The sequence below is a fragment of the Sceloporus occidentalis genome, unplaced genomic scaffold (genome assembly GCF_023333645.1).
Source record: "Sceloporus occidentalis isolate IW3139 unplaced genomic scaffold, rSceOcc1.0.p SCAF_1, whole genome shotgun sequence".
In the NCBI taxonomy this organism is placed as follows: Eukaryota; Metazoa; Chordata; class Lepidosauria; order Squamata; family Phrynosomatidae; genus Sceloporus; species Sceloporus occidentalis.
Genome location: NW_028316981.1, coordinates 54,898,445 through 54,925,575, shown reverse-complemented (window position 1 = coordinate 54,925,575; position 27,131 = coordinate 54,898,445). Strand labels below are relative to the sequence as shown.

Genomic DNA, 27,131 nt, shown 5'->3' with positions numbered 1-27,131 from the left:
CCAGAAAAAAATCCCACAAAAGCAGGATCCTTTTCACACTCATCGGGGGCACTGAGCATTAACACAAAAATAACCCGCACAGAAAGTGGACAAAATTGGCTGCTTTTTACTTTTGGGAGATTTTGACGACTTTCTGCGTGGGTTAATGCCGGATTAATGCTCAATGCCCCTGATATTCCACCTCAACATTAGGAGGAACTTCCTGACAGTAAGGGCTGTTTGACAATGTAACAAACTCCCTCAGAGTGTATTGGTATCTCCTTCCTTGGAGGTCTTTTTAAGCAGAGGCTGGATGGCCATCTGTCGGGTATGCTTTGATTTAGATTCCCTGTTGGACTGGATGGCCCTTGTGGTCTCTTCCAACTCTATGATTCTATTATTCTATGATGTCTTGTGAAAACGATCCCGCTTTTGCAGGATTTTCCCATTTTAAATCCCATTTTTGCACAGGATAAACTGCGTGTGATAAACTTCATTGACAGAAGCAGCAGTGACAGTAACTTTTTCTCACTGAACTTTTCTAATTGGTGGGAATTAATGCCTCTTTTGACAGTTGTGGATCATTTTGTTTAGCCCAGGATTTGGGGATGGGGAGCTTGCAGTGGATGTATCAGATGAGAGGTTTTGCTCCACAGCAATAAGGCAGAAATAATATTAGCTTAGAAAATTACTTGTTTCCAGTTATTCTTCTTTTTCCTTCCATCTACCAAGACAACAAAACAATAATGTAAGTGTTGTGCAGGCAATAATCTAAAAATATCTGCTCTCCAAAAATGTGTGCCTAGTGGGAGGAGATCCTTCTCAACGTGTTGTACTGTGTGAGGCGGCAAAGAGAAGTAATATTGTGAGCTCTGAAAAGAAATACTTTGTGCAGGAAACAAAAAAGATTGTGTGTTCTAGCAAAGAGACATCTGTAGTATGAAAAGTAGAACTGATAGCCTTTTTTGCAGAAAACTGAAGAAGAATTCAGGCCATGGCAACTGCACGTAAAGATCTGCTCTGTGCTGGCTTCTTCACTCAGTATGGTAGTGGTATGGTGGCTAGCCCTGTGTACATATGAGTCAGCTTTGGCACACTGACCTTTAAGGTGGTTTAGAAGCAGCAGGCTAAAAACATAATCTGGTGCATCTTGTTGTAGGCTGGCAGTTGACTACTGGAAGTCAGTTTCCTTTCACTCGCACAGTCTGAGATGGTCATGAGAGTGTGTTCTTATATTTGTAAGGGACGAGGCTGGCTAGGACTGCCACTATACTGCAGAATTTTTGCAGTTTGACACTGCTTTAACTTTCATGGTCGTTTGTTGTGGCACCAGAGCTGTCTGACAGAGAATGCTAAATAGCTCAGAAAACTACAAATCCCATAGCCTTGAGCCATGGCAGTTAAAGGAGTGTCAAACTGCATTAATTCTGCAGTGTAGATGCAGCCTAGGATGGATCCAGGCTATTTCTCCCAGTGCTGGCAATTCAGTTCTATTGTGCCTTGTGGCAGATGTCGGAAGAAATCCCTTTGGTCTCAACCCCTGGAACACTCTCAGGCTCAAAATCAGCCATGCAAGTGGTTCAGACCTTGCAAAAACTCCATGCCAATTTTATGAAAGGTAGCCAGAAGGGGGTAAAACCTATTGCAGTGGGGTAGCCATGTTAGTCTTTTTTGTTTTCTCATAACAAAGAGTCTTCTGTGTGCATAAAATATACAGTGATAGGTATACTAAAATATAAAGTGATAGGTATACTTCCAATTGTAGCAGTTTATTGGTGTCATGCATGAAGAGTGTTAAATCACAGGATCTGTTTGCTGCATCTGTAACAATTTTTGATTTATGAATAGTGCCTGTAAGCAAGTTCAGGCCTGCCATCTAGGACAGGGATGAGGATTGTGTGGCACTCCACATGATTTCAGACTACAACTCACACCATTCCTCACTCAGTTGTGCTGACTAGGGCTGTTGGGGGTTGTAGTTCAGCAACATCTAGAGGCCACAGAACTCCCACCCTTGAGATAGAATGCAGAGATTGTCCATTTGAAGTTTTTGTGATATATTTGTCTAGATTTTGCCTAGCACTTCAGTGGGATTGTGTAGTTTAGACTGTACAGTTCTTTCTGGAATTCTTCAAAGTAGTCTGAGAATAGGGATCAATAAAATGTGGTATTAGAAATTTGTCTCCAAACTTCCTGTATGTGTTCCATTTTTTCATGATGTTGAGAGTCCCTCTTTTATTTACCTCTTCAATTATGGTGCTATTATTTCTTCAGAGGCTGTAAATGGCATCATGTTCTGCACAGCTGAGACTGTATAGTCACTTGGCTCTTTACTGCAGCTTGAATAAAGTGGTGCAACCATTCAGTGAAAGATATAATCCAGTGTTATGACCTTGCAGAATTCTTCTTCCTCTTTTCTATATTGACAGATAAGATCATTGCTAATTATTCACTTTCTAACCAGTTCTGATACAACAGCACTGAAAGCCTCCAACATAAGGGTAGAACTGATTCCTGGTACACTCATTTGGATAGGGGAAAGGAGGGCAGGGAGGCTGAGCATCTTTTCAAATCTCTCTCTTCTGTTCACTGTTAACAGATAATTGGCAGATTTATACACAGTATGTCTGAGTGTTTATTTTTTTTGTCTCAGCTATGTTCTGTGCTTTATAAAAGATGTATGGCATTGCATGTCTAAAAATATCAAACCCTTGACTTTTCCAGGTATGTAGATGGTATGTTCCACCCTTGGTATTCCATTCTGTTTTGATCTGATGATTGAATTAACAGCATTGCTGCTCCCATCAATAATTAATTGGTTATTGTGTATCTAGTTAACACCCTGCTTCTTATGCAGCCTTCTCTCCTTTTATAAACATTTTCCCTTGATTTATTCTTGATTCCTGTGGCTTTATGCTGCTCTGAATTCTTCTCTGACATCATGTAAACTGTATACAGAATTGGGCTAGCTGAAACCAGCGGTTAAGTTTCCATATCCCAACCCCTTGTGAACTTCAGCTACCCCTAAGTATCACTGTGTCCAAATTCCATATACTCCACTGTCAGTGTAATCCTAAGGAAACTACATTCTTGTTTACCCAAACTACTCATTATCCAAATATTTTGCATGGCTTCCAGGCCATCTGGGAAAAAGAGGTCATACTGTGCATATGCATTTTAGTTATTTATTTAAACTTGTAGCAAACATATGTGCAACCAGAGGTATGCCAGAAACTGAGAGCGCTTGTGTGAGAGTAATAAATGAGAAGCCTAATGGTCAATAGCAAAGGCCCTCTTCTCAGCTCTGATCTGACCATTCATTTATTGAACCCCTTTTCTCTATATGTCTCTGTACTTTACCAAAGTGAATTTGTGTGTTATTAGCCCATCATGCTTAGGAAGTAATGCTTACCGTATATACTCGTCTATAAGTCTAAAAAAATTTGCCCCAAAAATTGACCCCAAAATCCCATGTTGACTTATTTACAGGTAACTATGGAAATGTGACAGCAGCTCTTTTAGATTTCCCCATGTGGTGCGGAGAGGAGTTTATTTATCTTTTGAACCAAGCAGAAAGAGTCCTGAGTGACTGACTGATATTGCTGTTAGTTTAAGAGTCCATCTCCTTCCCACCCGTCTGGCTGAAACGATGAACCAAAAAGAGTCTCTCCTGCCATATGCACACATATACACACTGAAGGCGCCTCCAAGTTTTACCGTCAACCTATCCACGGGTCATTGCAAAATCCATAATTTTGGTCCCAAAACCTGACCTCAACTTATACATGAAGTCAACTTATAGTTGAGTATATACGGTATATACACTCAGCACCAACACTGAATTTGGTTGGGGTTTTTTAGCCCTATACAGACAGGCCAAAATAAAGGTGCTTTGGGCCACTTGGGAGGTATGCTGTTTAAATTATGCATGTGTACTAAGAGTCCAGAAGCTGCACCAAAGCTGCGCTCCAGTCCTTAGGACTGGATTGTGGCTTTGGCATGGCTTCCGGACTCTTAGGATGCATCATGCATCATTTAAGCAACATACCTCCAAAGTGGCCCGAAGCACCTTTATTTTGGCCTGTCTGTATGGGGCTTTTTAAATTCATTTGGAATTCCTTTGGAAAGGTAATGAAAATAATATGTTGAATCTGAGGAAGTAAACTCAAGTGTACCAAAGCTCATGCTACCAGCTTCTTCCTTTCATTTAGTCTCAAAGGTGCAACAAGATCCCTTTGCACACTGATTTTCCAAACTAACATGACTATGTCTTTGAATTCTACAAACACGTTCCTTGTTTATGCAGTCTGGATATTAATGGGACCAAAAATAAATCTAGCCCAATGTTTTATTTCTAAGAGATATTTTTGGAATACCCACAAGGAAGACATGAAGGCAGTCCTTTTCTGTTTTCTGTTGCTTGACTCCAGCACTTGGAATGTCAAGGTTCACTACCAAGGGTACCTCTCTCCTCCATGAATTTGTCATATCCCTTCACATGAGCAAATGAAATCCATCCTTGTATTTAAAAAAAATACTGTATTTTCTTTGGAGGGAAAGTTTGTTGTTAAGGCACATTTGCTGGCTCACTTAAAATCAAGTAGTTTTTTTTTAAGGGAAATTTCTTGGATGGTAAGCCTTATATCAAGAGTTCTGTTTTACTCTTTTCTGCTCATAGTAAAAGGCTGTTTTGTAACACATCAGTATCTACTGCTACAACACAGTGACTTCCAAAGAATCTCTAGGGAATCCCAGAACAGCCTCACTCTAAGTTATTAAATTAGCCCTTAATACAACTGGTGCAGAGCTTCTCTTGCTGAAGGCCTCTTGTGACATAATAAGTTCCTCCTTGTGTCTGTGAATACCATCTCCTGCTGGTGATTAATTGCCTCGCTAGTGGTGCTTAGAAAGTTCTTCCCTTTTTAAAGGTAGAGTTCTCAAGCTGTTAAAAGTGCTACTTAAAAATAGTGAACATATCCTCAAATCGGTGTTGAGTTCTTGCAGTTATGCTTGAATGACATGATTTAGGTACTTAGCACACTAGTCAGTTGTTTGGGATCGTTCCATTTCTCCTATACTCAGAAAGAGGGAAGAATAACCATGGACTCTTCTACACCATCACTGCATTTGTTGCTTCAGTTGGGTTTGTTCCCATGTTAATTTTCTCCCACGTGAAATATGACAGTTCCACTTATACCACCTATTTGCTCTGCCTCCTGTTCCATGATTGCTGTTTTTTAAAAATAAAAATGAAAACCAGGGAGTTGTAATTGTGCAGTTACACAATTGTGTAATGACACTATCATGAAACCATCTCCATTCCCTATCATATTTATTTATTTATTTATTTATTTATTTATTTATTTATAGTATTTCTATATAAGGGCTCCCAAGGTGATGAACAAATAAAAACCAGTTAATGTGCATTAAAATACTCTTTAAAACTTCTAAAAGTAGTATAAAAACAACCCTAGAATCCAATTTTGAAACAGTCAAAACAGTAATTTCAAACATGTGGAATAGCATTGCTTTGGCTGCCTGCCAGAAACCTAATTTACTTGGGTAGGTTTGCCACAGTTGAGGTGCAGCTGCAGAGAAAGCCCTGTTAAGTGTATACACCAAACTAACTTTAACAAAGTGCTGAACACACAACAGGACCTTCTCTCAAATTTCATATGGGAGGAGGTGGTCTTCCAGATAGCCTGGCCTCATGCCATTTAGGGCCTTATAAGTCAATACCAGCACCTTGAATTGGAAGCAGATTGGAAGCCAGTGCAGTTGGGGAGGTGAACACAATCCACATCACTTCCAAAAGCATTTTTTTCTGTTCTTTTCCCCATGAACTAACACTTGCCTGGTTCTGCTTTTGTATATTACTCTTTAAACTTACTTTTTAAACTTTTCCTGAATCCAGTGATTTCTCTGGCATTAATCCTTCATAGGATTACTTAGTAGGGTTACATCAGAACTGTACTATTGCACTACTCCCTCCTTCTTAAAAAATTAAGTAATATTTTAAAAACATGCCAGAGAACAGGGAATGAATGTACATCAGTTCTTTTGGCAACTTTTAGGAATCCTGGTGTTCTTCCAGCCCAGCCACTGGAAATCGTCTGAGCTTTCTCTGCTGGAGGTCCCTGGGGAATCCCTGAGGGGATTCCCACACCACACTTACTATGCTCTCAATGAAGTAGAACGCAACTTTCACACTCCAAGTGGTGAGTAACTATAGCAGGACAGGGGGGTTATTAATGAATTGTTTTGAGGGAGAAAGAAACAATTTCCAAATGATTCAAGAGTAGTTGCACCGTGGTACAGCACCATGAGGGTTGTGAAATTGTGTAGTACACTCTAGGCAAATATGAGAATAATGTGGTGCAACTGTGATAACAGTGTTGTGTGATAAGTTCCTGAGACTGATAGATCTTGAATTTTGTCACTTCATCCTCAATTGCACGACCAGGCTGGCCAGCTGGAACTATCAGATTCCTGTCGTGTCTATATCAGAAATATGAAGATTGCATTGTACTTTTAAAGATTTGCTTTTGCCTAAATAGATGTATATATTTATTTCATTAGTATAAGACTTATTTCATCATTTTCAACTTATAGAAAGGCAAAGGCTAAGAAGATTTCTAGGAACCAGCTTGGAACCCACCGGGCCTCTCACTCTCTAGAAATTCACCACAGGCGTAGAGAAAAGAGTTACTGCATATACTCATGTAAAAGTCTAGAAATATGGGTAAAAAAATTGATCCAAAAAAACTGAGTCGACTTAACCATGGGTCAAATTAAGAACTGTACTTTAACTCTTATTTTAAAAAGGAACCATCCCCTGGTGAAAGACAAGAGGGTAGTTTGTCCTGGAAGCACTGAGCCTCTAGTCTCTCATCCATCCAGAATTTAGGGTGAACACAAATAGTTGTCCTTGTTGGAATTTTTTTTTTAGGCATAGTTTTCCTTTGTTTCATCCTTTAGCTCCTTTGTTACATGCCACTAAGTTTTACATTTGACTTATCCATGGGTCATATCAAAATCCATAATTTTGGCCCCAAAACCTGCTCTCGACTTATACATGAGGTCAACTTATAGTCAAGTATGTATGATATATGTAGTGATTGTTTCCTCATAAGAAGATTGCATGCATATATATTTAGGGATTCTCAGGACCAGATTATGATATTGGAAGTGTGGTGGCTCAAACAAAGCACTCATGGGACTAGAAATTAAAATTAAGGCACTTAATTTTTAAGGTGACATGTTTCTAGGTTCAAAGTTGCCTGCAGATCCCAGCATATAGCTTCAGTGCCTTCCCTCCAACCTCAAGTATCTGAGAGGTAAGATTTCTGATGGCTGATCTCCGCTTTCTTGTGATTTTTGGAACCTGAAGTGTTCAGGCATCCACACCAAGTTCTAAAGCTTGTGCACCGTACTTTGATTTAAGACCCACCTATGCATATTTTCCCAGGAGCCCACATTTTCTTTTAAGGGTCCAGACAATACTTCTGTTCTTCCATGGTTTGTGTAACAGTGAAGTAGAAAGGGACACTTCTGATAGAAATGACATAGGAAAGTGCTTCATAGCAACCAGAATGTTTGTCTAGTCCAGCACTATCTATTCTCACTAGCAAACAGTAGCTCTCCAAAGTCTTAGGCAAAGAGTTTTCCCATTATCTACTACCTCGTCTTTTTAATTGGAGGAGCCAAAGACTGATGCTAAGAGACTTTTTGCATACAAAGTACTATGGTTCCTCATTGACTTATGGCCTCGTCTGTGGCTTTTTGAGATCTCAAGAAGAAATAACCAGCACAGAAGATTGATAATAAAATCTATGGGTTGTCACTTGCAGTGCCCAGCAGTTAGTATATAAGAGGTGTTGTTTGCCAAACAGACATGCAAATAACCTCATGTAGAATTTTAAAAGGCCACAACTTTTATTTGTTTTATGTGTTAAAAGCTTGATTTGCATAAGATTGGATGCAGGCAGTCACCCTCCAACTCCAAGCTGTTTTGGATGAAACCGATTATCTGGACCCATTTCAAACCGGCTTTAGGACAGGATACAGTATTGAGACAGCCATGGTCGCCTTAGTCAATGAACTCCGTCTGGGCATCGACGAAGGAAGTGTGACCTTGTTGGTGCTCTTGGACATCTCAGCGGCTTTCAATACCATCAACCATGGTATCTTTCTGGGATGCCTGAGGGAGTTAGGTATTGGGGGCACTGCGCTCCAGTGGTTCTGTTCCTACCTCTCGAGCAGATTCCAGATGGTGAAGCTAGGGGACTCATGCCCTTCTAAAAGAGAGCTGACATCTGGCATCCCTCAGGGTGCCATTCTGTCCCCCATGCTTTTTCTGGTTCAAATGTTCTTTATTAGTTTTACATAAATCATATATACATTCCATTATCCCATACAAATACATATCCATATTTAACATATACATCTATTTTTAATTCTTCTCCATATTTCTCCATATTTCTTTACTTCCTTAGCTCTAAAGGTTTTATTGGATTATTTTTATATTTTCTTTGTATCTTGTTTCAAAATATCTGTACAAGGAAAAATAAAACTCTTAATCATATTCTCTTTCTTTTCTTCTTCTTCTTTGTGGTACTACCATATGTATTCTCCAAATAACTATTCCAATAGAACTCATAACCTCAATCTTACAACTATATATTTCATGTTTCCGGTTTGCAAATCTTCCATCCCATAAATTAATCATTCTCAGCAAACCAGCCCTTATCTAAACACCATCTTTTTTCCAGGAACGTTGTTATTTGAGCCCAATCTTTCTCAATCCTATTTTTCTTTTTGTCATCTACTATACATGAGAGCACATCTAATTTTCTTATATCGTTTAGCTTCCATAACCAATCCTCTATCTGTAATTTCTCCTTTGATTTCCAATTTTTTGCTATTATTAATCTTGCAAGCGTAATCATATATAACATAATTCTCCATAGTCTGCTCTCATCTTCCTTTTTCAAAAAAATGTCATATTTAGTAAATATATTTCCGGCTTTTTTGTATAACTTATTCCAAATATTTGCTGTATAATTTGATGTATTTCATCCCAAAATTCTTTTACTCTTTCACATTTCCACCACATATGAATTGTTGTACCTCTTTCTTTCTGACAATTCCAACAAATATCCGACTCTAGTTTCCGAATCTTTTTTAATCTAGCTGGGGTATAATACCATCTGTTACATATTTTAAGAAAATTTTCTTTAAGATCTTGACTTTTAGTGAAAGCGTTTGTTCTAGACCATGCTTTTTCCCATGCTTCTAATGGTATTTCATGACCTATATCTTTTGCCCAAGCCACCATATATTGTTTGATTGGTTCTTTCTCCAGTTCCCTTTCTCTGAACAATTTATACAGTTTTGATATTTTCTTTTCCTCCTCCTTTAATACTATCTCATCCAATTCCGTTTTGCCTAATTCTATTCCTCTCTTTTTTACATCTTCCTTAAATCTATTATGTATCTGATAATAACTATACCAGTTTAATTCCTTATTTTCATTTACCAATTCTTTTCTCGATTTTATTACCACTTCTTGTTTTCCATTCACCTTTAATATATCATTGTATCTTAACCATCTATCCTTGTTTTCCCATTTATTTGCAAATGCCTCTTGTGTGGATACCCAGCCCAGGATTTTATAATAAAAAATATTTTTAACTCGATTCCATGTTCCTATCAGAGCTCTCCTAATAGGATTATTATAAAAATCTTTATTTACTTCTAATTTGTTATACCATAAATATGCGTGCCAGCCAAAACGCAGGTCTGGTCCCTCCAAATTCAACATATCCTTTTCCTTTAAGCTAATCCAATCTTGTATCCACATCATATTACAAGCCCATCTGTACAGTTTAATATCTGGCATTCCACACCCACCATTCTCTCTTTTTTCTTTCAAATTATTCCACCTTATCCTGGCCTTTCCTCCTTTCCAAATAAATGTTTTAAATTCACTATTCCATTGGTCCAACACTTTGTCCTGAATAGGAATAGGTAAATTTGTAAACAGAAACAAAAGTTTTGGAATGATATTCATTTTTATGGCATATACTTTGCCTAATATAGGCGGGATACATACCGCCATTTAGTACGTATAGAATACGTACTAGGGTTAGGAAGGGGCGGTGCTTCCGCACCCCCCTAACCCTAGTACGTATTCTATACGTACAAGATGGCGGCGCCCCTTCCACATGGGCGCCGCCATCTTTGCGTATCGGACGCTGAGCGTCCGTACGCGTCGCGCCGCTTGTGACGTAGCGAGCGCGCCCCTGGCGCCTCGCTACGTCGCAAACGCGATGGTAAAAGAAGCTCCATTTTGGAGCTTCTTTTTCGGTCCGCGCGGGAGTTGGGCCGTCTGAAGGCTCCGGCTCCCCCGCGGACCTACTGGCGGTGGCGGCAGACCGCCGCAAAGCGGCGGTATGTACCCCGCCATAGATAGGTTTAAATGTGTCCATCTTTGCATATCCTTTTTAATGTCTTCCCAGTTTTTTTTTTGTAATTATTATCAAACAGATTCATATTATTCTCTGCAATCCATATACCCAGATATCTCACTTTATTGGCCACTTCACAACCCGTTTTTTGTCTTAACATTCCCTTCTCCTCTTTATTCAAGTTTTTTGTTAATATCACTGATTTTTCTTTATTAATTTTAAAACCTGACAATTTTCCAAACCACTTTAATTCATGTAATACTTCCTCGATGTTCCTTACAGGGTTTTCTATAATCAAAACTAAATCATCCGCGTATGCTTGTATTTTTGTTTCTTTTCCCTTTATTTTTATTCCTCCTATTTTCTTATTACTCCTTATTTTATTTAATAACACTTCTAACACAAGTAAGTATAAACAACAGAGGTGACAGGGGACATCCCTGTCTTGTCCCTCTGTGTATCTCAAATTCTTCCATTAATTCTCCATTTATTTTCAATCGTGCATATTGCTTTTTATATATTTCTTTCATATTATCTATAAAGTTCATTCCCATCTCCATGGATTCTAAAGTGTCAAATAAAAAATTCCAGTTAATACTGTCAAACGCTTTTTCAGCGTCGACAAATAAAAGAGCAACTTTTTTCTCATTATGCACATTATAATAATCCAAAACATTTACTATTGTCCTTATGTTATTTTTAATTTGTCTTCCTGGTAAAAAACCGTTTTGTTCTTTTCCTATTATTTCCCTTAATATTATCTTTAATCCATTAGCTAATATAAACACAAATATTTTATAGTCATTGTTCATTAAAGCTATTGGCCTGTAATTAGTTATTAATTGATCATCCTTCCCATCTTTTGGGATCAGTGATATTATCGTTTCCCCCCATGAATCCGGTTTTCCTTCTTTCTGTATTAAATTAAATAATTTCTTCAAAGGATCAATTATTTCCGCCTCAAATATTTTATAATATTTGGAGGTCAGGCCATCCTCTCCTGGAGATTTCCCAGCCTTTAAATTTTTGATTGCTGATCTTATTTCTTCTGCTGTTATATCTGCGTTCAACGCTTCCCTTTGTTCCTTATTTAGCTTGCATTTATTGTTTATTATATCCTTAAGTTGCACTTTTCCCTGATATTCATTTCTTTTCTCAAACAATATTGTTTTGCTTCTTTTACCTCTTTGCAGTTCTAATTCCTTATCTCTCAATTTATTTTGTAAATCAATCTCCAATAACCTTTTTCTTTTTTTTAATTTCTGCCATTTTCTGAATAAACAACCCTCTCATAACAGCTTTACTTGTGTCCCAAACCGTTTTCATCTTAGTCCCTTTGTCACAATTTTCCTTAAAAAACATCTTAAGTTCTCCTTTAATTTTATTCACAAAGCTTAGATCATCTAATATTTCTTCACACAATTTCCAAGTAACAGTCTTTTTCCTATTTGTATTTAATTCCATCTCTATCATATTATGGTCTGACATTGCCCTTGCTGTCCCCCATGCTTTTTAACATTTACATGAAACTGCTGGGAGAGATCATCTCGAGACATGGGGCGCAGTGTTATCAGTACACTGATGACACCCAAATCTATTTCTCTATGTCTCTGACTGCTGCAGTGACTAAGGAAGGCATCTCTTCTCTGGACGCCTGTCTTGAGTCGGTAATGGGCTGGATGAGAGAAACCAAACTCAAGTTGAATCCAGAGAAAATGGAGGTACTCGCGATAGGTTCCCCCAATTCAGGGATGGAGATTTGTCAACCGGTCCTGGACGGGGTCACACTTCCCCTAAAGGATGAAGTTTGCAGTTTGGGGGTTCTTCTGGATCCATCTCTACAGTTATCATCTCAAGTAGATGTGATGGCCAGAAGCGCCTGGTACCAACTTCAGTTGATACACCAACTGCGTCCCTACCTGGACCGTAAGGACCTTGAAGCAGTGGCACTCACACTGGTAATCTCTCATCTTGATTTCTGTTATGCACTCTACATGGGGCTACCTTTGCATCAAGTTTGGAAACTTCAACTGGTGCAAAATGCACCAGCCAGATTGGTTACCAGAACACCTAGGTCAGACCACATAACACCAGTTCTAAAATCCCTTCACTGACTGCCGATTAGTTTCCGGGGTCAATACAAAGTGTTGGTTATTACCTTTAAAGCCCTACATGGCTTGTGCCCGAGTTACTTGAAGGGACGTCTCTCCCTACACAATCTGCCCCACACTCTCAGAACAACTGGGAAGAATCTATTGGATTATCCAAAGACTAGACTAAGGTCTACTTCCCACAGGGCATCCACTGCTATGGCTCCCAAACTGTGGAATGCCTTGCCGGAGGAGATCCGTCTTATTACCACCTTAGATGCCTTCCAGAAGGAACTCAAGACGGATCTCTTCTGGCAAGCCTATCCCCCTGACCTGCTATAATAGCTTTAAGATGACACTTCATTAGGAACATGTATGGGAAATTAGATATTGATATTGTACCTGTATAGGGTTATTGATGTGTTTTTAAGATTTTATGATATGAGAATGTATTTTAACTAACTGTAATTTTACATTTGTTGCTGTACTACCACCTTGATCCACAGAGAGAGGCGGGATATATATAAATAAAAATTATTATTATTATTATTATTACTACTACTACTAACCAATGATCACCAGAATCCCAGTCTGCATGCTGGGAATAACCTGGATACTACATGTGTAAAAGCTACTGTGTGGATTCCCTGCCACATGGGGATGAGGCTGAGTCCCCTGCTCCCAGTTAGGTATGACTAATGCTGCCTTCACCCCAAAAGTCCCATAAGGGGATCCCGTACTAAATATGATAGGTTCATAAACCTCATCTGCCCTGAACTGGATCTCTCCCATACAAAACTGCCAAAATTGAGACAGAAGACTAAACCGTAAATATGAGTTAAATCACATAAAGGGAGACTGGAACTTGACTGAGGCTGGGGTGAGCATACTCCTCTGGCAGATCTGAGTGAAGCCTGCAGGTATGCTTGGAAGAGCCTGTTTTTCAACCATCTATGCCAACTCTGGTTGGTTTTCTGACTATAGCAGCCAGGCTGTGAAAACTGCATGGGATCATAGTATCATGGAATCATAGAGTTAGAAGAGACCACAAGGACCATCCAGTCCAACCCCTTGCCATGCAGGAAATCACAAGCAAAGCATCCCCGCCAGATGGCCATCCAGCCTCTGTTTAAAAACCTCCAAAGAAGGAGACTCCACCACACTCGGAAGGAATGTGGAATCTCTTTTCCTGTAGCTTGCATCCATTGTTCTGTGTTCTAGGCTCTGGAGAAGCAGAAAATAAGCTTGCTCCATCCTCAGTGTGATACCCCTTCAAATACTCAACAGGGCTGTCATATCACCCCTTAACTGTCTCTTCTCCGAGCTAAAAATTTCCAGCTCCTTAAGTCCTCATAAGGCATAGTTTCCAGACCCTTGACCATTTTGGTCTCCCTCCTCTGGATATGCTACAGTTTGTCTTTTAAAAACAAAACAAAACAAAAACACCTTTATTCAAAATATATCATACAAAATCTTACAATCATAAAACAATGGTATAAAAAAGTTTCATGTCATTAAAAAAACTTTCCTTATTAAAGTTTTACACAATTCATTTAAAATAAATCTGACCATAAAGAACAGTGACTAGATGGAGGAGAAACGGATGTAAAATTTGTATTAATATAATCTATAAGAGGAGACCATTTTTCCTGAACAGGTTTTTGATTTTGTTGTTATGAGTTATATTTCATGTTATATGTTAATTTCTTCATAAGCCATTGATCCCAAACTCTTTTCCACCAGCTATCCATGGATGCAAGACTCCTTTTCCAATTATTAGCCACTTCTAGACAAGCTGCTGTCAGCAAAAAAGATATCAACTTTCTATTTTTTAAAGATTTATTACCTTTTGTGTATATTGAAAATAACAAAAGAGCTGGGCAAAAAATTATTTTTTGTTTTGTAATTGATGCAATTTGTTTTGTAATTTGAAGCAGTTTGTCAACATCCTTTTTGAATTGGGGTACACAAAACTGGACACATTATTCCAGGTGGGGCCTAACCAAAGCAGAATAGAGTGGCACTATTACTTCCCTTGATCTAGACACTATACTTCTATTGATGCCACCTAAAATCGCATTGACCTTTTTAACTGCCGCATCACACTGTTGACATGTTCAACTTGTGGTCTTCTAGGACTTCTAGATCCCTTTCATATGCAGCCTCATTCAGCCAGGTGTCCCCCATCCTATATCAGTGCATTTCATTTTTCCACCCTACATGCAGTAACTTACATTGTTCCTTGTTGAAATTCATTTTCTTAGCTTTGGCCCAGATTTCCAATCTATTCAGGTCTTCTTGAATTTTGATCCTATCCTCTGGGGTATTAGCTACTCCTCCTAATTTGGTGTCATCTGCAAATTTGATAAGCATGCCTTCTATTCCTTCATCCAAGTCATTCATTAAGATGTTGAATAGCACTAGGCCCAGGACAGAACCCTGTGGCACCCCCACTGGTCACTTGTCTCCAGGATGAAGGGGAGTCATTGCTGAGTACCCTTTGGGTTCAGCCAAGCAACCATGCAACAGTTGCCTTCTATAAAAAAGGAAATCAGATTAGTTTGGAATGACTTGTTTCTCAGTAATGCATGTTGACTTTTTGTGATAATGGCATTGCTTTCTAAATGTTCCCAGACTATCTGTTTAATTATCAGCTTTAGAATCTTTTGTGGTATTGATGTCAGACTAACTGGACAATAATTGTATGCCCTCGTTCAGTCTGTTGGGACTACTCCTGTTCTCCAGGAGTTCTCAAAAAATGTTGCCAGTGGCTCTGAGGTTACATTTGCCAGTTCTTGTAATACCCTCGGCTGTAGTTCATCTGGTCCTGGAGACTTACATTCATTTAGATTAACCAGATATTCCTTTTTTAAAAAAATTTATTGCACAAATATACAATATACAATAAACATACCAAAATCGAATAAAGAAAAAAAGAAAAGAAAAAAGAAAAAACGCCATATCATCATATTATATATCTTGCTATCAAAACAACTCCCTTATCTCTTATCCACCTTTACATTCTTTCCTATTTCATTAACCAATATTCCATTAATCAATATTCTGTGATTCATATTTGTTAACTTTTTAAAAAACAACAACAACAAAGTGATACCAGGAGAGAGAAAGGGGAAAAGAGGAAGTCAGAGGTGCTAAACAAATGCAAAGCAAAACAAGCCAAAAAACAAAACCAAATACAAAAAACAAGAAAACACACACACACAAACACATAACAAAAACACAAACCTAAATGGAACCTACTAACTACAGAAAGACAGTTTGTTGGAAATTTTCCCATTGGGGATACTAGAGGATGACTTAGAACAGAATTACGGGAAAACCACAGCTAGAACTGTTTCTGCCCAAAATTGGAAGAAAGAACTAATTCCCACAAAGGAAGATTGGATTTGGAAATTATATGATATTATGGAAGCAGATAAATTAACTCAACTATTAAAAGACAATACATTAGAAAATTTTGATAAAGATTGGAACAAAGTGATCAATTTCTTAAAAGAACAATGGGGAGAGATAGCAATCTTAGGTATGAAAAATTAAAACTATTGAAATAGTTGGTTGGAAATAGATAATTTATAGATCATAACATAAATAGGTTATAGAAGAGGAGAATTTGAACAAACTAGATTAACCAGATATTCCTGTACTTCCTCTTTACTTATTATGTGCTGCATTTCTCCTGTTGTGTCCTTTGCTCCAATTTCCTTAGATTGAGTACCCTTTTCCTTTTCTGAGAAGACTGAGGCAAAGAAGGTGTTGAGTAGTTCTGCCTTGTCTCTGTCCCCTGTTGGCATTTCTCCATCTTCTCCACGTAGTGGCCCTACCATTTCTTTTTTCTTCCTTTTGCTATGGACAAACAGTTGTGGCTAGTGAGCGCAAATATGTACCAGTCTGTGGTACACAACAGGGGAGATTGCTTGTGCCCCACATCAGATAGCATGAAAATACTGCTTTGTCCCAGAAATGCATACTGCCTTGGAAAGAGATAAACAGAATTTTTCTTAAAATTATTCATTTAGGGCCATGAACATTCCTTTGTTTCATTGTCTTTACCACCACACGGCAAACTGAGTCACTGATAGTCTAGCTTAATCAATAGAAAACTAAGCCTCAGCAAGGGAGGGGGGATTTACCCAAGGCTACATAGTGTGTCAGTTTGGCCAAACTCTGAGGGACTATTTACCAATGGAAGTTCATTACTTGGTTTCTCTTCACTTGATGAAGTATAAAAATGGTCTGAAGATTCATCACGCACCAACCACAGCCATATCCATGGTGTTCGCTATATTTATTCATTCATTCCAGTTGTTTATACCCTCCTTTCAGAATATAAATCATTCCAGGGTAGCCGATAAATAACATCAAAATATATACATAAAATAACAATGAATGATAATAACATAAAAAGCCACCAAGTTCCTTTCCACAGGGCAGATAGTAGTAGATGGGTCTATGTAGAGTAAGGGGAGTCTATCTGGAACAGGAATAGACACCAAACATTTTTGTCTACCCCCCTCCTTCTGTTTCTCCTGGGGTAGGCAATATCTTTGGGGTAAAGAGGGAATGTCCAGCTGGTGGCCCCTGCTGCTCTTCTTGTTTGCCTCCTCATTCTGGACCTTATCATACTAGATGAGTCCCACTCAGAAGCAGGATTTAAAAGTAGAAAACCTCCGCAAATGCAGGATGTTTTTCAGACATGTTTGCACCAAAAAGCAATAATGTGAAAATAAAGCGAACTGAAAGTCGACAAAAACTGCACCTTTTTACTTTCAGGAACTTCCCGAAAGTAAAAAGGTGCCGTTTTTTGTCAATTTTCTGTTTGCTTTATTTTCACACTATTGTTGTTTGGTGCAAACGCGTCTGAAAAACATCCTGCATTTGCGGGGGTATTATTATTATTATTATTATTATTATTATTAAGCTTTATTTATATAGCGCTGTAAATTTACACAGCACTGTACATACAATCTTTTAATTAGACGGTTCCCTGCCCTCAGGCTTACAATCTAAGAAGACACGACACAAAAGGAGAAGGGAATGGTTGTGGGGAAGGGGATCAGGTCCTGGAGTTCATCTCTCCCTCTGAGGCCTGGACCAAGGCAGACGGACAGATGGAGTGCTCTGTTTCTTAAGGATAGGCCCGATGGCATTGGGGAGGCCTGATGGCATTGGCCCACCCTCTCTTCCCCTCAGAGGCCAGGATGGAGTTGGATGCCTTCTGGGAAGGGCTCAGTTCCTTTAGGGAGGCCTGATGGCATTGGCCCACCCTCTCTTCCCCTCAGAGGCCAGGATGGAGTTAGATGCCTTCTGGGAAGGGCTCAGTTCTAAAATCAGCTGCTTCTAAAATCCCATTTCTGAATGGGATTCGTCTAGTCACTTTAGACTCTAGTGTGATAAGATGCCTTGTCCTGATATTATCCCCACAGGGCAGTGGATGGCAGATACCCCTGTTGGTTTGTGAGTCACTAGTCACTCTAGACTCTAGTGTGATAAGGTCCCTTGTCTTGATATTATCCCCAGAGGGCGGTGGATAGAAGATACCCCTATTGGTTTGTGAGGGGCCAGTCTAGGCAGTGCTAGTCCAGTCTCAGATTCAAAGCCTGGTTCTTTTAGCTTCTAGCTTTATTCCGCGATATGGGTTTATTCTGCTATAATTGTCATCCTGTGATAACTGTTACTGTATACATAGGGAGTAGCCCAGTTAAGGCATGGAGCATACAGACAAGGCTTTTATGGTATGCTGGTCCCCTTATCTCAAGCATGGCATTTTATGATTAATCCAAATAAGTTGTCTGTTTGTAAGCCACCCAGCTTTTCACACTACTGCATACCACAAGGAGAGAAAATTGCAATAGCTTCACAGTGTCCTTTGATTGCAGTGCTAGAAAGAGTCCACTGGAAGCAACCTTACTTTACACTAACACACAAGGAAGGAGAGCATGCCAGTTCTGCCCCACCAATATCTTCTACAGTGCACATGGCGACTCCACACTTAGACAAGGCTGTGTGCTGTGCCATCAAGAAGGTACTGAAAGCAGACTAGGGGCAGGGAGGGAGACTAACAGTCTAGTGTGCAGGTTTTTACTCTCCCTTCTCACACTGCAGTATAGCTGAGTTTCAGAACATCTAAATGGGCTCATGTTTCAGCCATACCTCCTTGCTGTGTAGCTTGGTTTTTTTCACATTAGAAGCGACTTCTGTACCAGAAATATTTAGGTTTTGACTTAAAGCATACTGTAGTGGTTTGAGCATTGGACTATGACTCTGAAGACTAAGAAGTCATACTCTCTCAGCCTCAGAGGATGGCAATGGCACAAACACACACACACACACTCACACTGACGAAACATGCCAAGAACCCCCTGTAATAGTTTTGCTTTAGAGTGGTCTTAAGTCGGAAATGACTTGAAGGCACACAATAACAACAACAACCCTGGGGTTTTCTTGGCAAGTTTCTTCAGACTGGGTTTGCCATTGCCATCCTCTAAGACTGAGGGAGTGTGACTTGCCCAAGGTCACTTAGCAGGTTTTTGAACTCTGTTCTCCAGAATCCTAGTCCAGTGCTCAAACCACTACACCACACTGGTCTCCTTGATATGAAATCCCTTCAGATATTTAAACATGGCTATCATGTCACCTCTTAACCCTTTTTCCCCCAGGCTAAATTTACCAATCTCCCTAAGATTTGCCTCATATGCCATGGTTTTGAAGCAGTGTCTTGAAAAAAAATCTCAGCTTTTGCCTGAGATTATTTTTTAATTTATCTCAACTTCTGATTGACCTCTTAAGTGAGGAAAAGCTTGGCAAATGGAGTTGAGTCTAGGACTTTGTTTGCTTTAAGAACATGGGCCAAAAACGCCGCCCCTTTGTGCGCCGCATTGGGGCCACGGCAACTGCACGCTGTGGCCCTGATCTGGCCTTTTCCCAGCACAAAAAAAGGAGCAGCAGAAAGCCACTCCTTTTTGTGCTGGGGAAAGGGCACCCCTTTTGCCACTGCCACGCTCTTCTCCACTCCTGCGGCAAATGGCATCTGGTCACTGTGCCGCAGGAGCGTTCCCACACTGCCCACCATCTGGGCAGGCGGGCAGCATGGGGGCGGAGTTGTGGCAGGCAGCATGCAGTTGCCACACCCCCAGCAACCCCCCCCCCCCCAAACCAACTCTTATTGCCAGTCTGTTTTGCCCCTTAGATTAGTTTTATTTAATTGCCTCCACCTCACTCCACCAGTATCTTAAGAACAGTAATTAGGTGTACTGGTAATCGTTTGCTGTCAGAAATTTGTTAACCACCTATACTGGAAAGCAACATTCAGGGAGGAATGTTGGTTAAACTTGTTTATCCTTCTAGCCTGGATATGCCTGAAATGTGGCTAATCTAACTCAATTCATTTTGTTAATAGGCCTTAAAAAGTTAAAATATGCTAACATATGCACTGCACATATTCTGTGTAGTGTGTGGAGCGAGAGGGACAAAATTCAAGTGTCCATCTACATCACATGCCTCATGCAAGAGCACATTCGAATATGAACAGCACAGCTGGATTAAAAGCCAGCACTGTGTATAGTTTGTGAATGGAAATAATCTACATCACTGGAGAAATGTAAATACTAAAAGGGAAGAAGTGTTGCTTCTTTTAAATCCTTTTTTAAGGGGGAGAGACATTATGTATATATTGGGGTATTTTAATCTTTGTATGCCGCTTTGATTGTCTCAACAAAAAGCGGGATAGAAATAAAAGTTTTATTATTTATTATTATAAATCGTTATCCCTATTATTAAAGGGAGTGATGAGAGGTAAAATTAAAGTGGCTGAATTTGTTATGAAATGGAACAATGTTGTCAAGTGTGGCAGTAGAAGGATCATTATTTGTTATATATAATTAAACTAAGCGGGAGAAAAAACACTAGCAATTATCTCTTTTCTTGAGAATAATCTCATAGGAACAGAGAGCTGAGATTTTGGGTCCCACAAATTCTAGTCAAAGTAGATGAAAGTCTATAGCCACTGCATACCAAATTGGAGATTATTGTTGTAACAGTCCCTTCTGAGCTGAAAGATGCTGAAATTAGATTGAAATCATCACTTACAAAGCAGTCAACAGTTTCTTCTTTGGCATTAGGCTGCAAAATGTGTCAGAAATACCTCACAATCACAGCTTCATATTTCTGAGAGATCATTTTAGGTGTTGAATTTTGCTCTGGTTTTTTTTTTTCCTTAAAAGACCATGATCACACAGCAATCAACAGCACTGTTGATTGTGTTTAACTGAGAACTTCTGAAAAATGGTCTCAGTTATTTAAAAAAATGTATAAGCATGCAGATATTTTTAGGAAGAAAGTTGATCATAGATTTCAGAGTAAGAAATCTGTGGAATTTGGGAGCTTCAGTGACAATGGAGGTTGTACCAGGTAAAAGCTATGAGCTCCAAACCCATACTATTAGAAAACCCATAGACCTGCCACCATCAATGTGGTGTCCCCCAGGTATGTCATGCTACAAGTCCACCGTGCCCAGCTAGTATGGCCAATTATGGTATTGGCTGGAGGTGGTAACTGTAGTTGAATATATACAGAGGGCACCATAATGAGGAGGTCTGAGTTAAAAATGATAGCAGCAGTGACAAACTAGTTGGCCCCAAAGTTACCTGTGATGAATAAGAAGAGCCTTCAGGTAATGAGCTAGGACAGTAGTCCCCTAACCTTTTCAGGCTGCCACCCCCTTTCCTCTTCAGTGACAACCCTAGTCTTTCCAATACCTATTTCTTGATATTAGATCTGTTGTTCTACTGCAAATTTAAAACAACCAATCTTAGGTTGCTGCTCTCTTTGCATCCAGTCACCTTGAGAGCAGCAGCCAAGCAGACTGAGAAACTTCTCTCCCATGCCAGCCTTGCAGCAAAGACAAGAAGCGCTGCTTGACTAGCTGCACAGTCGTTGCTCTCTTTGCACTAAGTCACCCTGGGAGCAGCAACCAAGAAGCTGGCTAAATAGTGATCAAGAAGCTCCTTGCCCATGTTGACCTTCTGAAAAACACCAGTGCGGGCAGGAAGCTTCTCAGTTGTTGCTCAGGCAGCTGCTCAGTTGCTGCTCCCAAGGTGACCAGGTGCAAAGAGAGAAGCTTCCTCCCGGTGAGGAAGGACTCTCAATCCTTTGTCAGGGCAGAGGGAGCACAACCAGTGTCTGTATAGGGGGTTTGCAGAGGTCACGTGCTCTGGAGTGGAGGCAGGCTTGGATGGAGAAAGGGAGATACTTTAACTACAGAAGTCACTCCAAGGCAAAGGTCTGTTTCCAGTAATGAACCCCAGGAACTCCTCCCTCTCCTTCCCCAGTGACATGTCTTCTCCACACAGCCTCAAATGTCCCCCCTCTCCAAATATTCTTCTGTTACTTCTTCTCTCAGCCTGTCCATTGAAAGAAAGCAGGAGCTGCAGTGTACCTCCAAACTGCCAGCCAAGTGCTGAAAAAGCTCACAAAGCTTAAAGAGGATCTCAAATATGAAAGCTCCTTTTTGCTGCTGCTACTTCTTCCCCACTGCTATGTGCTCTGACCCCTTGGTCTAGTCAGCAAGTTTGTCCCAAAATGGCACATCTCCAAGCCACAGAAGCAACACCCTGAACCCAAGCCTCGCAGAGAATGGGAGAAACCACCACACACAGTGACCAGTGAGGCTGCGTGATAGTTTTAATGGACCCTGAAATGAAGTTTCATGCAACCATCTTCCCCACCATGATCTTAAAGGCTGCTGGTTCCCCTTGTCTTTCTTGTGCACCAATACTTTGACTTAACCACTCCCCGCCACCCCTGCCCCTGTCCTCTTTCCCCTTCATCGCCCCCCTGCTTGCCCTCTTTTCCCTTTACTGTTCCCCTATTTCTTTTCACTTTCCTGGGGCATGGGGGCATACCATCTACTTTAAGAATCATGGAGCTAGAAGATCTTAGCAAAAACTGGGTCTTACACCTTCAGGCTCAAAACCACTAGTGTAAGTACATTTCTGCAGAAAGTCTAAAAATTCCTATGGAACTATTAATAAGACTGCCATATTCATGTATAGAACAGTTATTGTGGAATGCTGATATATTATGTGGTCAGTTGGTTTCTGAAACATCTTGTTTGCTCAGTTCTGATGACCCAGAATCCACAAAGTGTAATTGCCTACTTGCTGCATTTTTGTGATTTCCCTCTGTTCCATTTTTTTAAAAACTCCAAGATAGATAAGATAGATAGAGATAGATAACATGCTATCTGTTCTTTGCTCCTTAAGTAGAGTACCCAGCAAAGCATTGCATTTTTGATGAGTGGAGAGGCAGAGTAAATTTGTTGTAGCTCATGTTGTTTTGTTGTTGTTTTTAACATGTCATTTCTAAATTTGTTAAAATATACCTATTCCCTCCCCATCCCCCAGAACCTTTATTTCTGTTTCTGCAATGATATGTGAAATGGTCTAAAGAGCATAAATTAGTGTTAGTAATTTGCTGCATCCATTGGCATTTTTTTAGTTATAATTAGGCTGAAAATGCTTGAATTGAAGAAGTCCTTGTTGAATTTGCATGAGTGAATCTAGATAAAAATCTATAATACAGGCAAGAGAAGTACTTGACAAATTGTTCCCAACTAGTGGTGACAAGAATCTCTGAGTACCCTGAATTCATTCCCTCTTCCCAGCTTGGCCATTGAGCATTTTTCCCATTGGGAAACAGAGCTGCAATGATTACAGAGCTGTAATTTTGGCTCCATAATATGGCACTGGGCCACTTCTTCAGACTGATTTATCATCAGTGCCTGTTCCTGTTCTCTGGTTCAGTTTCTTAAGGGATAATTATGAATTTCAATGGCTTGATGAAGTAAACAGACCTTTACTGGCAATAGATAAGAAAAGAGGGGCTAATCGTTACTTTTCTCCCTTATTTGTTTTTAACCATATTCCTATAATCTGTTCTCAGTCCTTATTCTGACTGAGAACATAAGAAGACCCCCTACTAGTTAAAAACGACCCCCCATCTAGTGGTCTGAGCATTGGACTAGGACTCTGGAGACCAAGATTTGAATTCCCACCTTGCCATGGAAAACCCACAAAGGGGCTGTGCAGCCATTTCTTTCATGCTCTCATTTTGGATCAAAACATGGCCTTTTCATCCATCCCTGTACAATCAGCATCTCTTTTCAAGATGGATGTTTTGGATACTTGGAGTACAACATTTAGAACCAATGATTTGTGCACAATTCCCAGAAAATAGGCAGTTCCTTTGTGCATGTGTATCTATGTTAAAGAATTTGTGCAATCATGGGTGTTTATCACACTATACTCTTATAGTGCTACTATTCCACTTTAACTGCTCTAGCTGCCTCCTGTTGCATTCTGGGATTTGCAGTTTTAAGGAGGGGTATTTAGAATTCTCAGGCAGAGAAGTTCTCTGCCTGAGAATTCTAAATACCCCTCCTTAAAACTGCAAATCCCAGAATGCAACAGGAGGCAGCTAGAGCAGTTAAAGTGGAATAGTAGCACTATAAGAGTATAGTGTGATAAGATAACTGACAGACATTCTGACAAATTGTCATTCAGCCAGTCCATTCTCTGTATCTCTGGAAAGACACATCTCAGTCCAATAAGGGAGAGACATTCCTGGGGACAGGTTTGTAGACATGGTTATCACCTTGGTTTTGTTGGGAACAGGACTGAATCCAAATCTCTAATATTCCTTCCTAAAGTTATTCAGTGTTGGTAAATCTAGTTAATTCGGCCAGAGTGTGCTGCAAGACTGTTTGCCTGTAGCAGCCATCTTTGAATCACCCTTTTGCTTACATTTTCATATAATCACTGTTTGCTTGGGAGGTATTATACGTTATTCTAGACACCTAATTTATATATTGATAATGCATAGAGTTTGTTTGTGCTTTCAACTAGAGCATATCAAATTTATCATCATTGCTGCATCTGCACTGCAGAAATAATGTAGTTTGACCACTTTAACTGCCATGGCTCAATGCTATGGAGTCTATAGTTTGTTGTGGCACCAGAGTTCTCTGACAGAGAAGGCTAAATATCTTACAAAACTACAAATCCCAAAATTCCACAGCATTGAACCATGGCAGTCAAACTGCTTTATTTCTGCCATGCCGACAAGGTCCAGTTCTTCTGTTGGATTTCAAATGTAATTCTGCTAGAGCATCTTTACATTAAAAGTATTAATTTTTTTGATGTAGCAGGTCACTTTTCCTTTCCCCTTCACAGTTGGCCATGGGCAGAGTGAAGGAGACCGTATGGTTGTGTCAGATTTCCATGTGTTTGTCAGAGACTGCTTGCAGCACATTGACCTAATGAAGAAAGATCACCCAGGCCTTCCTGTGTTTCTTCTAGGGCACTCCATGGTAAGCACACTGCACTATCCCTACTTAATGTAATCTTGGCCTCCAATGCAGTACTAGAGGCAAGGCTGTTTTGTCACTGTGGCCTTCTCTTTCTCTGTACCGGATTCCTTTTCCTTTTATTTTATTTTTTCACATACATGGATACTAAAAGCAGGGCTTGATTACAGGAGTTATTTGTGAGCAGGCATAGTCATGTGGAATGAAATAGTACACACCACATATACACAGGTACATGCATATCAACCACCTCAGTGCTTATTATTCCTTGGTCATCAAAGAGCTATAAAATTGTAACTTCCAGAAATATAAGAAGGAGATAATACACAGATTGGATTTGGGATGTTGTGATGTCCTATAGAGCTAATAATTGTTAAACAACAACTTCCATAATCTCTAACCATTGTCTGTACTGGTTGTGTCTTATGGAAAGCTCAGTCCAACAACTAGAGGACAACGTTACTGACAACTGAAGAATCCTGTCTTATGTTTACAAACACACCACTACACAGGTTGAGTTACCTTTTACTGATGTCACTCTAAAACCTTTTCTCCTGATCAGTTGTCTTAGTGTGAGAATGGAGAGCCAATTTGCCTTGTCTGAATTGTAGAATGTTATGGAAGGTGAGGCTGAGCACATCACCTTGTTAAGCTCTTGCAGTAAGAAACAATGAGAGTTGAAGAGAAGTAGAACTTTGATAGCTAACCACAATATGGAGGAAACAAATATATGCCTGTAATACAAATTAAGATCTAAATCCTGTTGTTAGTCTTAACTAGAGTACAGCCATTGAAACAGTGGATTTTATATATGGGATGAATCACAATTCAACAATTGATTGAATGGGTCTACTCTCACACAATGCACTGGATATTGATAATTGTCATGCTTGTTCCTCTGTGTGTGTTTTAATGATATATACCCATGGTGGTGAACCTGTGGCACACATGCCAGAAGTGGCACACAACACCATTTCACCCGGCAGGGAGAAGGCATTATTTCTGCCTTCAGCTGTCTCTTGGAGACAGTTGGAGGCCAGGAAAAGTGTGAGGGGAGAAGGAGCCAAAAGTGTGGCCTCTCAGAGCCAGCTGAGGGCCAGAAAAAGCATGGGGGGGGGGGTGAAGGAACCACAAGTGTGCGCCCACTGCTCCACTTCCCAGACTTTCCTGGCCTTTAGCTGTCTCCCAGAGACAGTTGGGGGCCGGGAAAAGCACAAGAGAAGAAGGAGCCACAAGCATGCTCCTGTGGCTCCTCCTTCCAGATCTTTCATGGTCTTCGGAGATAGCTGGAGGCTGGAAAGGGCGCAGGGAGAGAGGTTCTGCCCCAGTAGCCCCACCCCCAGAGGACAGAATTCCCACCCCTGGCACCAAGTAACACCCGGTGCCGTAAAAATTCTTAGTTGGGGCACACAGCCCCAAAAAGGTTGGCCATCACTAATATATACTGTATTTTAATCTGGTTTTAATTGTTTAATTTTTTTCCATTGTGTTTTGACTATTGCATTTTGTGGATTTTTTAATTATTGTAAATCAGTTTGAGTCCCAATCGGGGGAGAAGGTGGGAGTGTGTGTGTGTGTGTGTGTGTGTGTGTGTGTGTGTGTGTTTGCTATACCAACCAAGTGCTTAAGTTCAGCTCAGGACTCCAATAGAAATAATAACAAGAGGAGACTAGCAAGCTTTCCAGAAGGTTATTATTTTTATTTATTTGTTTGTTTATTTATTTATTTATCGCTGTAGATTTGCACAGCGCTGTACATAAAACAATAAATATAAACGAGTAAACCTGCCTATGGCGTACAATCTAAGAAGGTAGTGTGCTTAATGACAGAGTACCTCTAGCAGAAGTTTTTTAGCCTTGTTTCACTTCCTTTAATCAGTTTCTCATACAGTGATTTTATGAAGGTCTATTTAAACATGTCATCCCTTGTTCAGTGAAATTTATTGGCAAGAACATGTGCATAGAATTTCAGCCTTCATCTGTTTAGATGTGGATCCACTATAGTTTAGCTTGTCTGTTAAAGCAGTGTTGTTGGTTAAATAATAAAAATAATAATGCCCTCTAGACCCATGCCCTTCTTGGTTGATTGTTCAGGGAGGAGATGCAATGAAAACACCGCTACATCTTATTATTAATGCATCTCTCTGGGAGGGTATATTTCCAACTGCCTTGAAGCAGGCAATAGTAAAACCGATTCTGAAAAAAACCTCCC

The 27,131-nt window shown here is 39.9% G+C and overlaps 1 protein-coding gene across 1 annotated transcript in view; it reads left to right on the top strand.

The window, feature by feature from the left end:
- The window catches only part of MGLL (monoglyceride lipase), a 124,558-nt gene that overhangs the window by 61,483 nt on the left and 35,944 nt on the right, over positions 1-27,131 (top strand). The window contains exon 4 of the mRNA XM_089521408.1: positions 24,787-24,923. Within this exon, the coding sequence (XP_089377534.1) occupies positions 24,787-24,923 (137 nt within the window). The remainder of the gene's footprint in view (positions 1-24,786; positions 24,924-27,131) is intronic.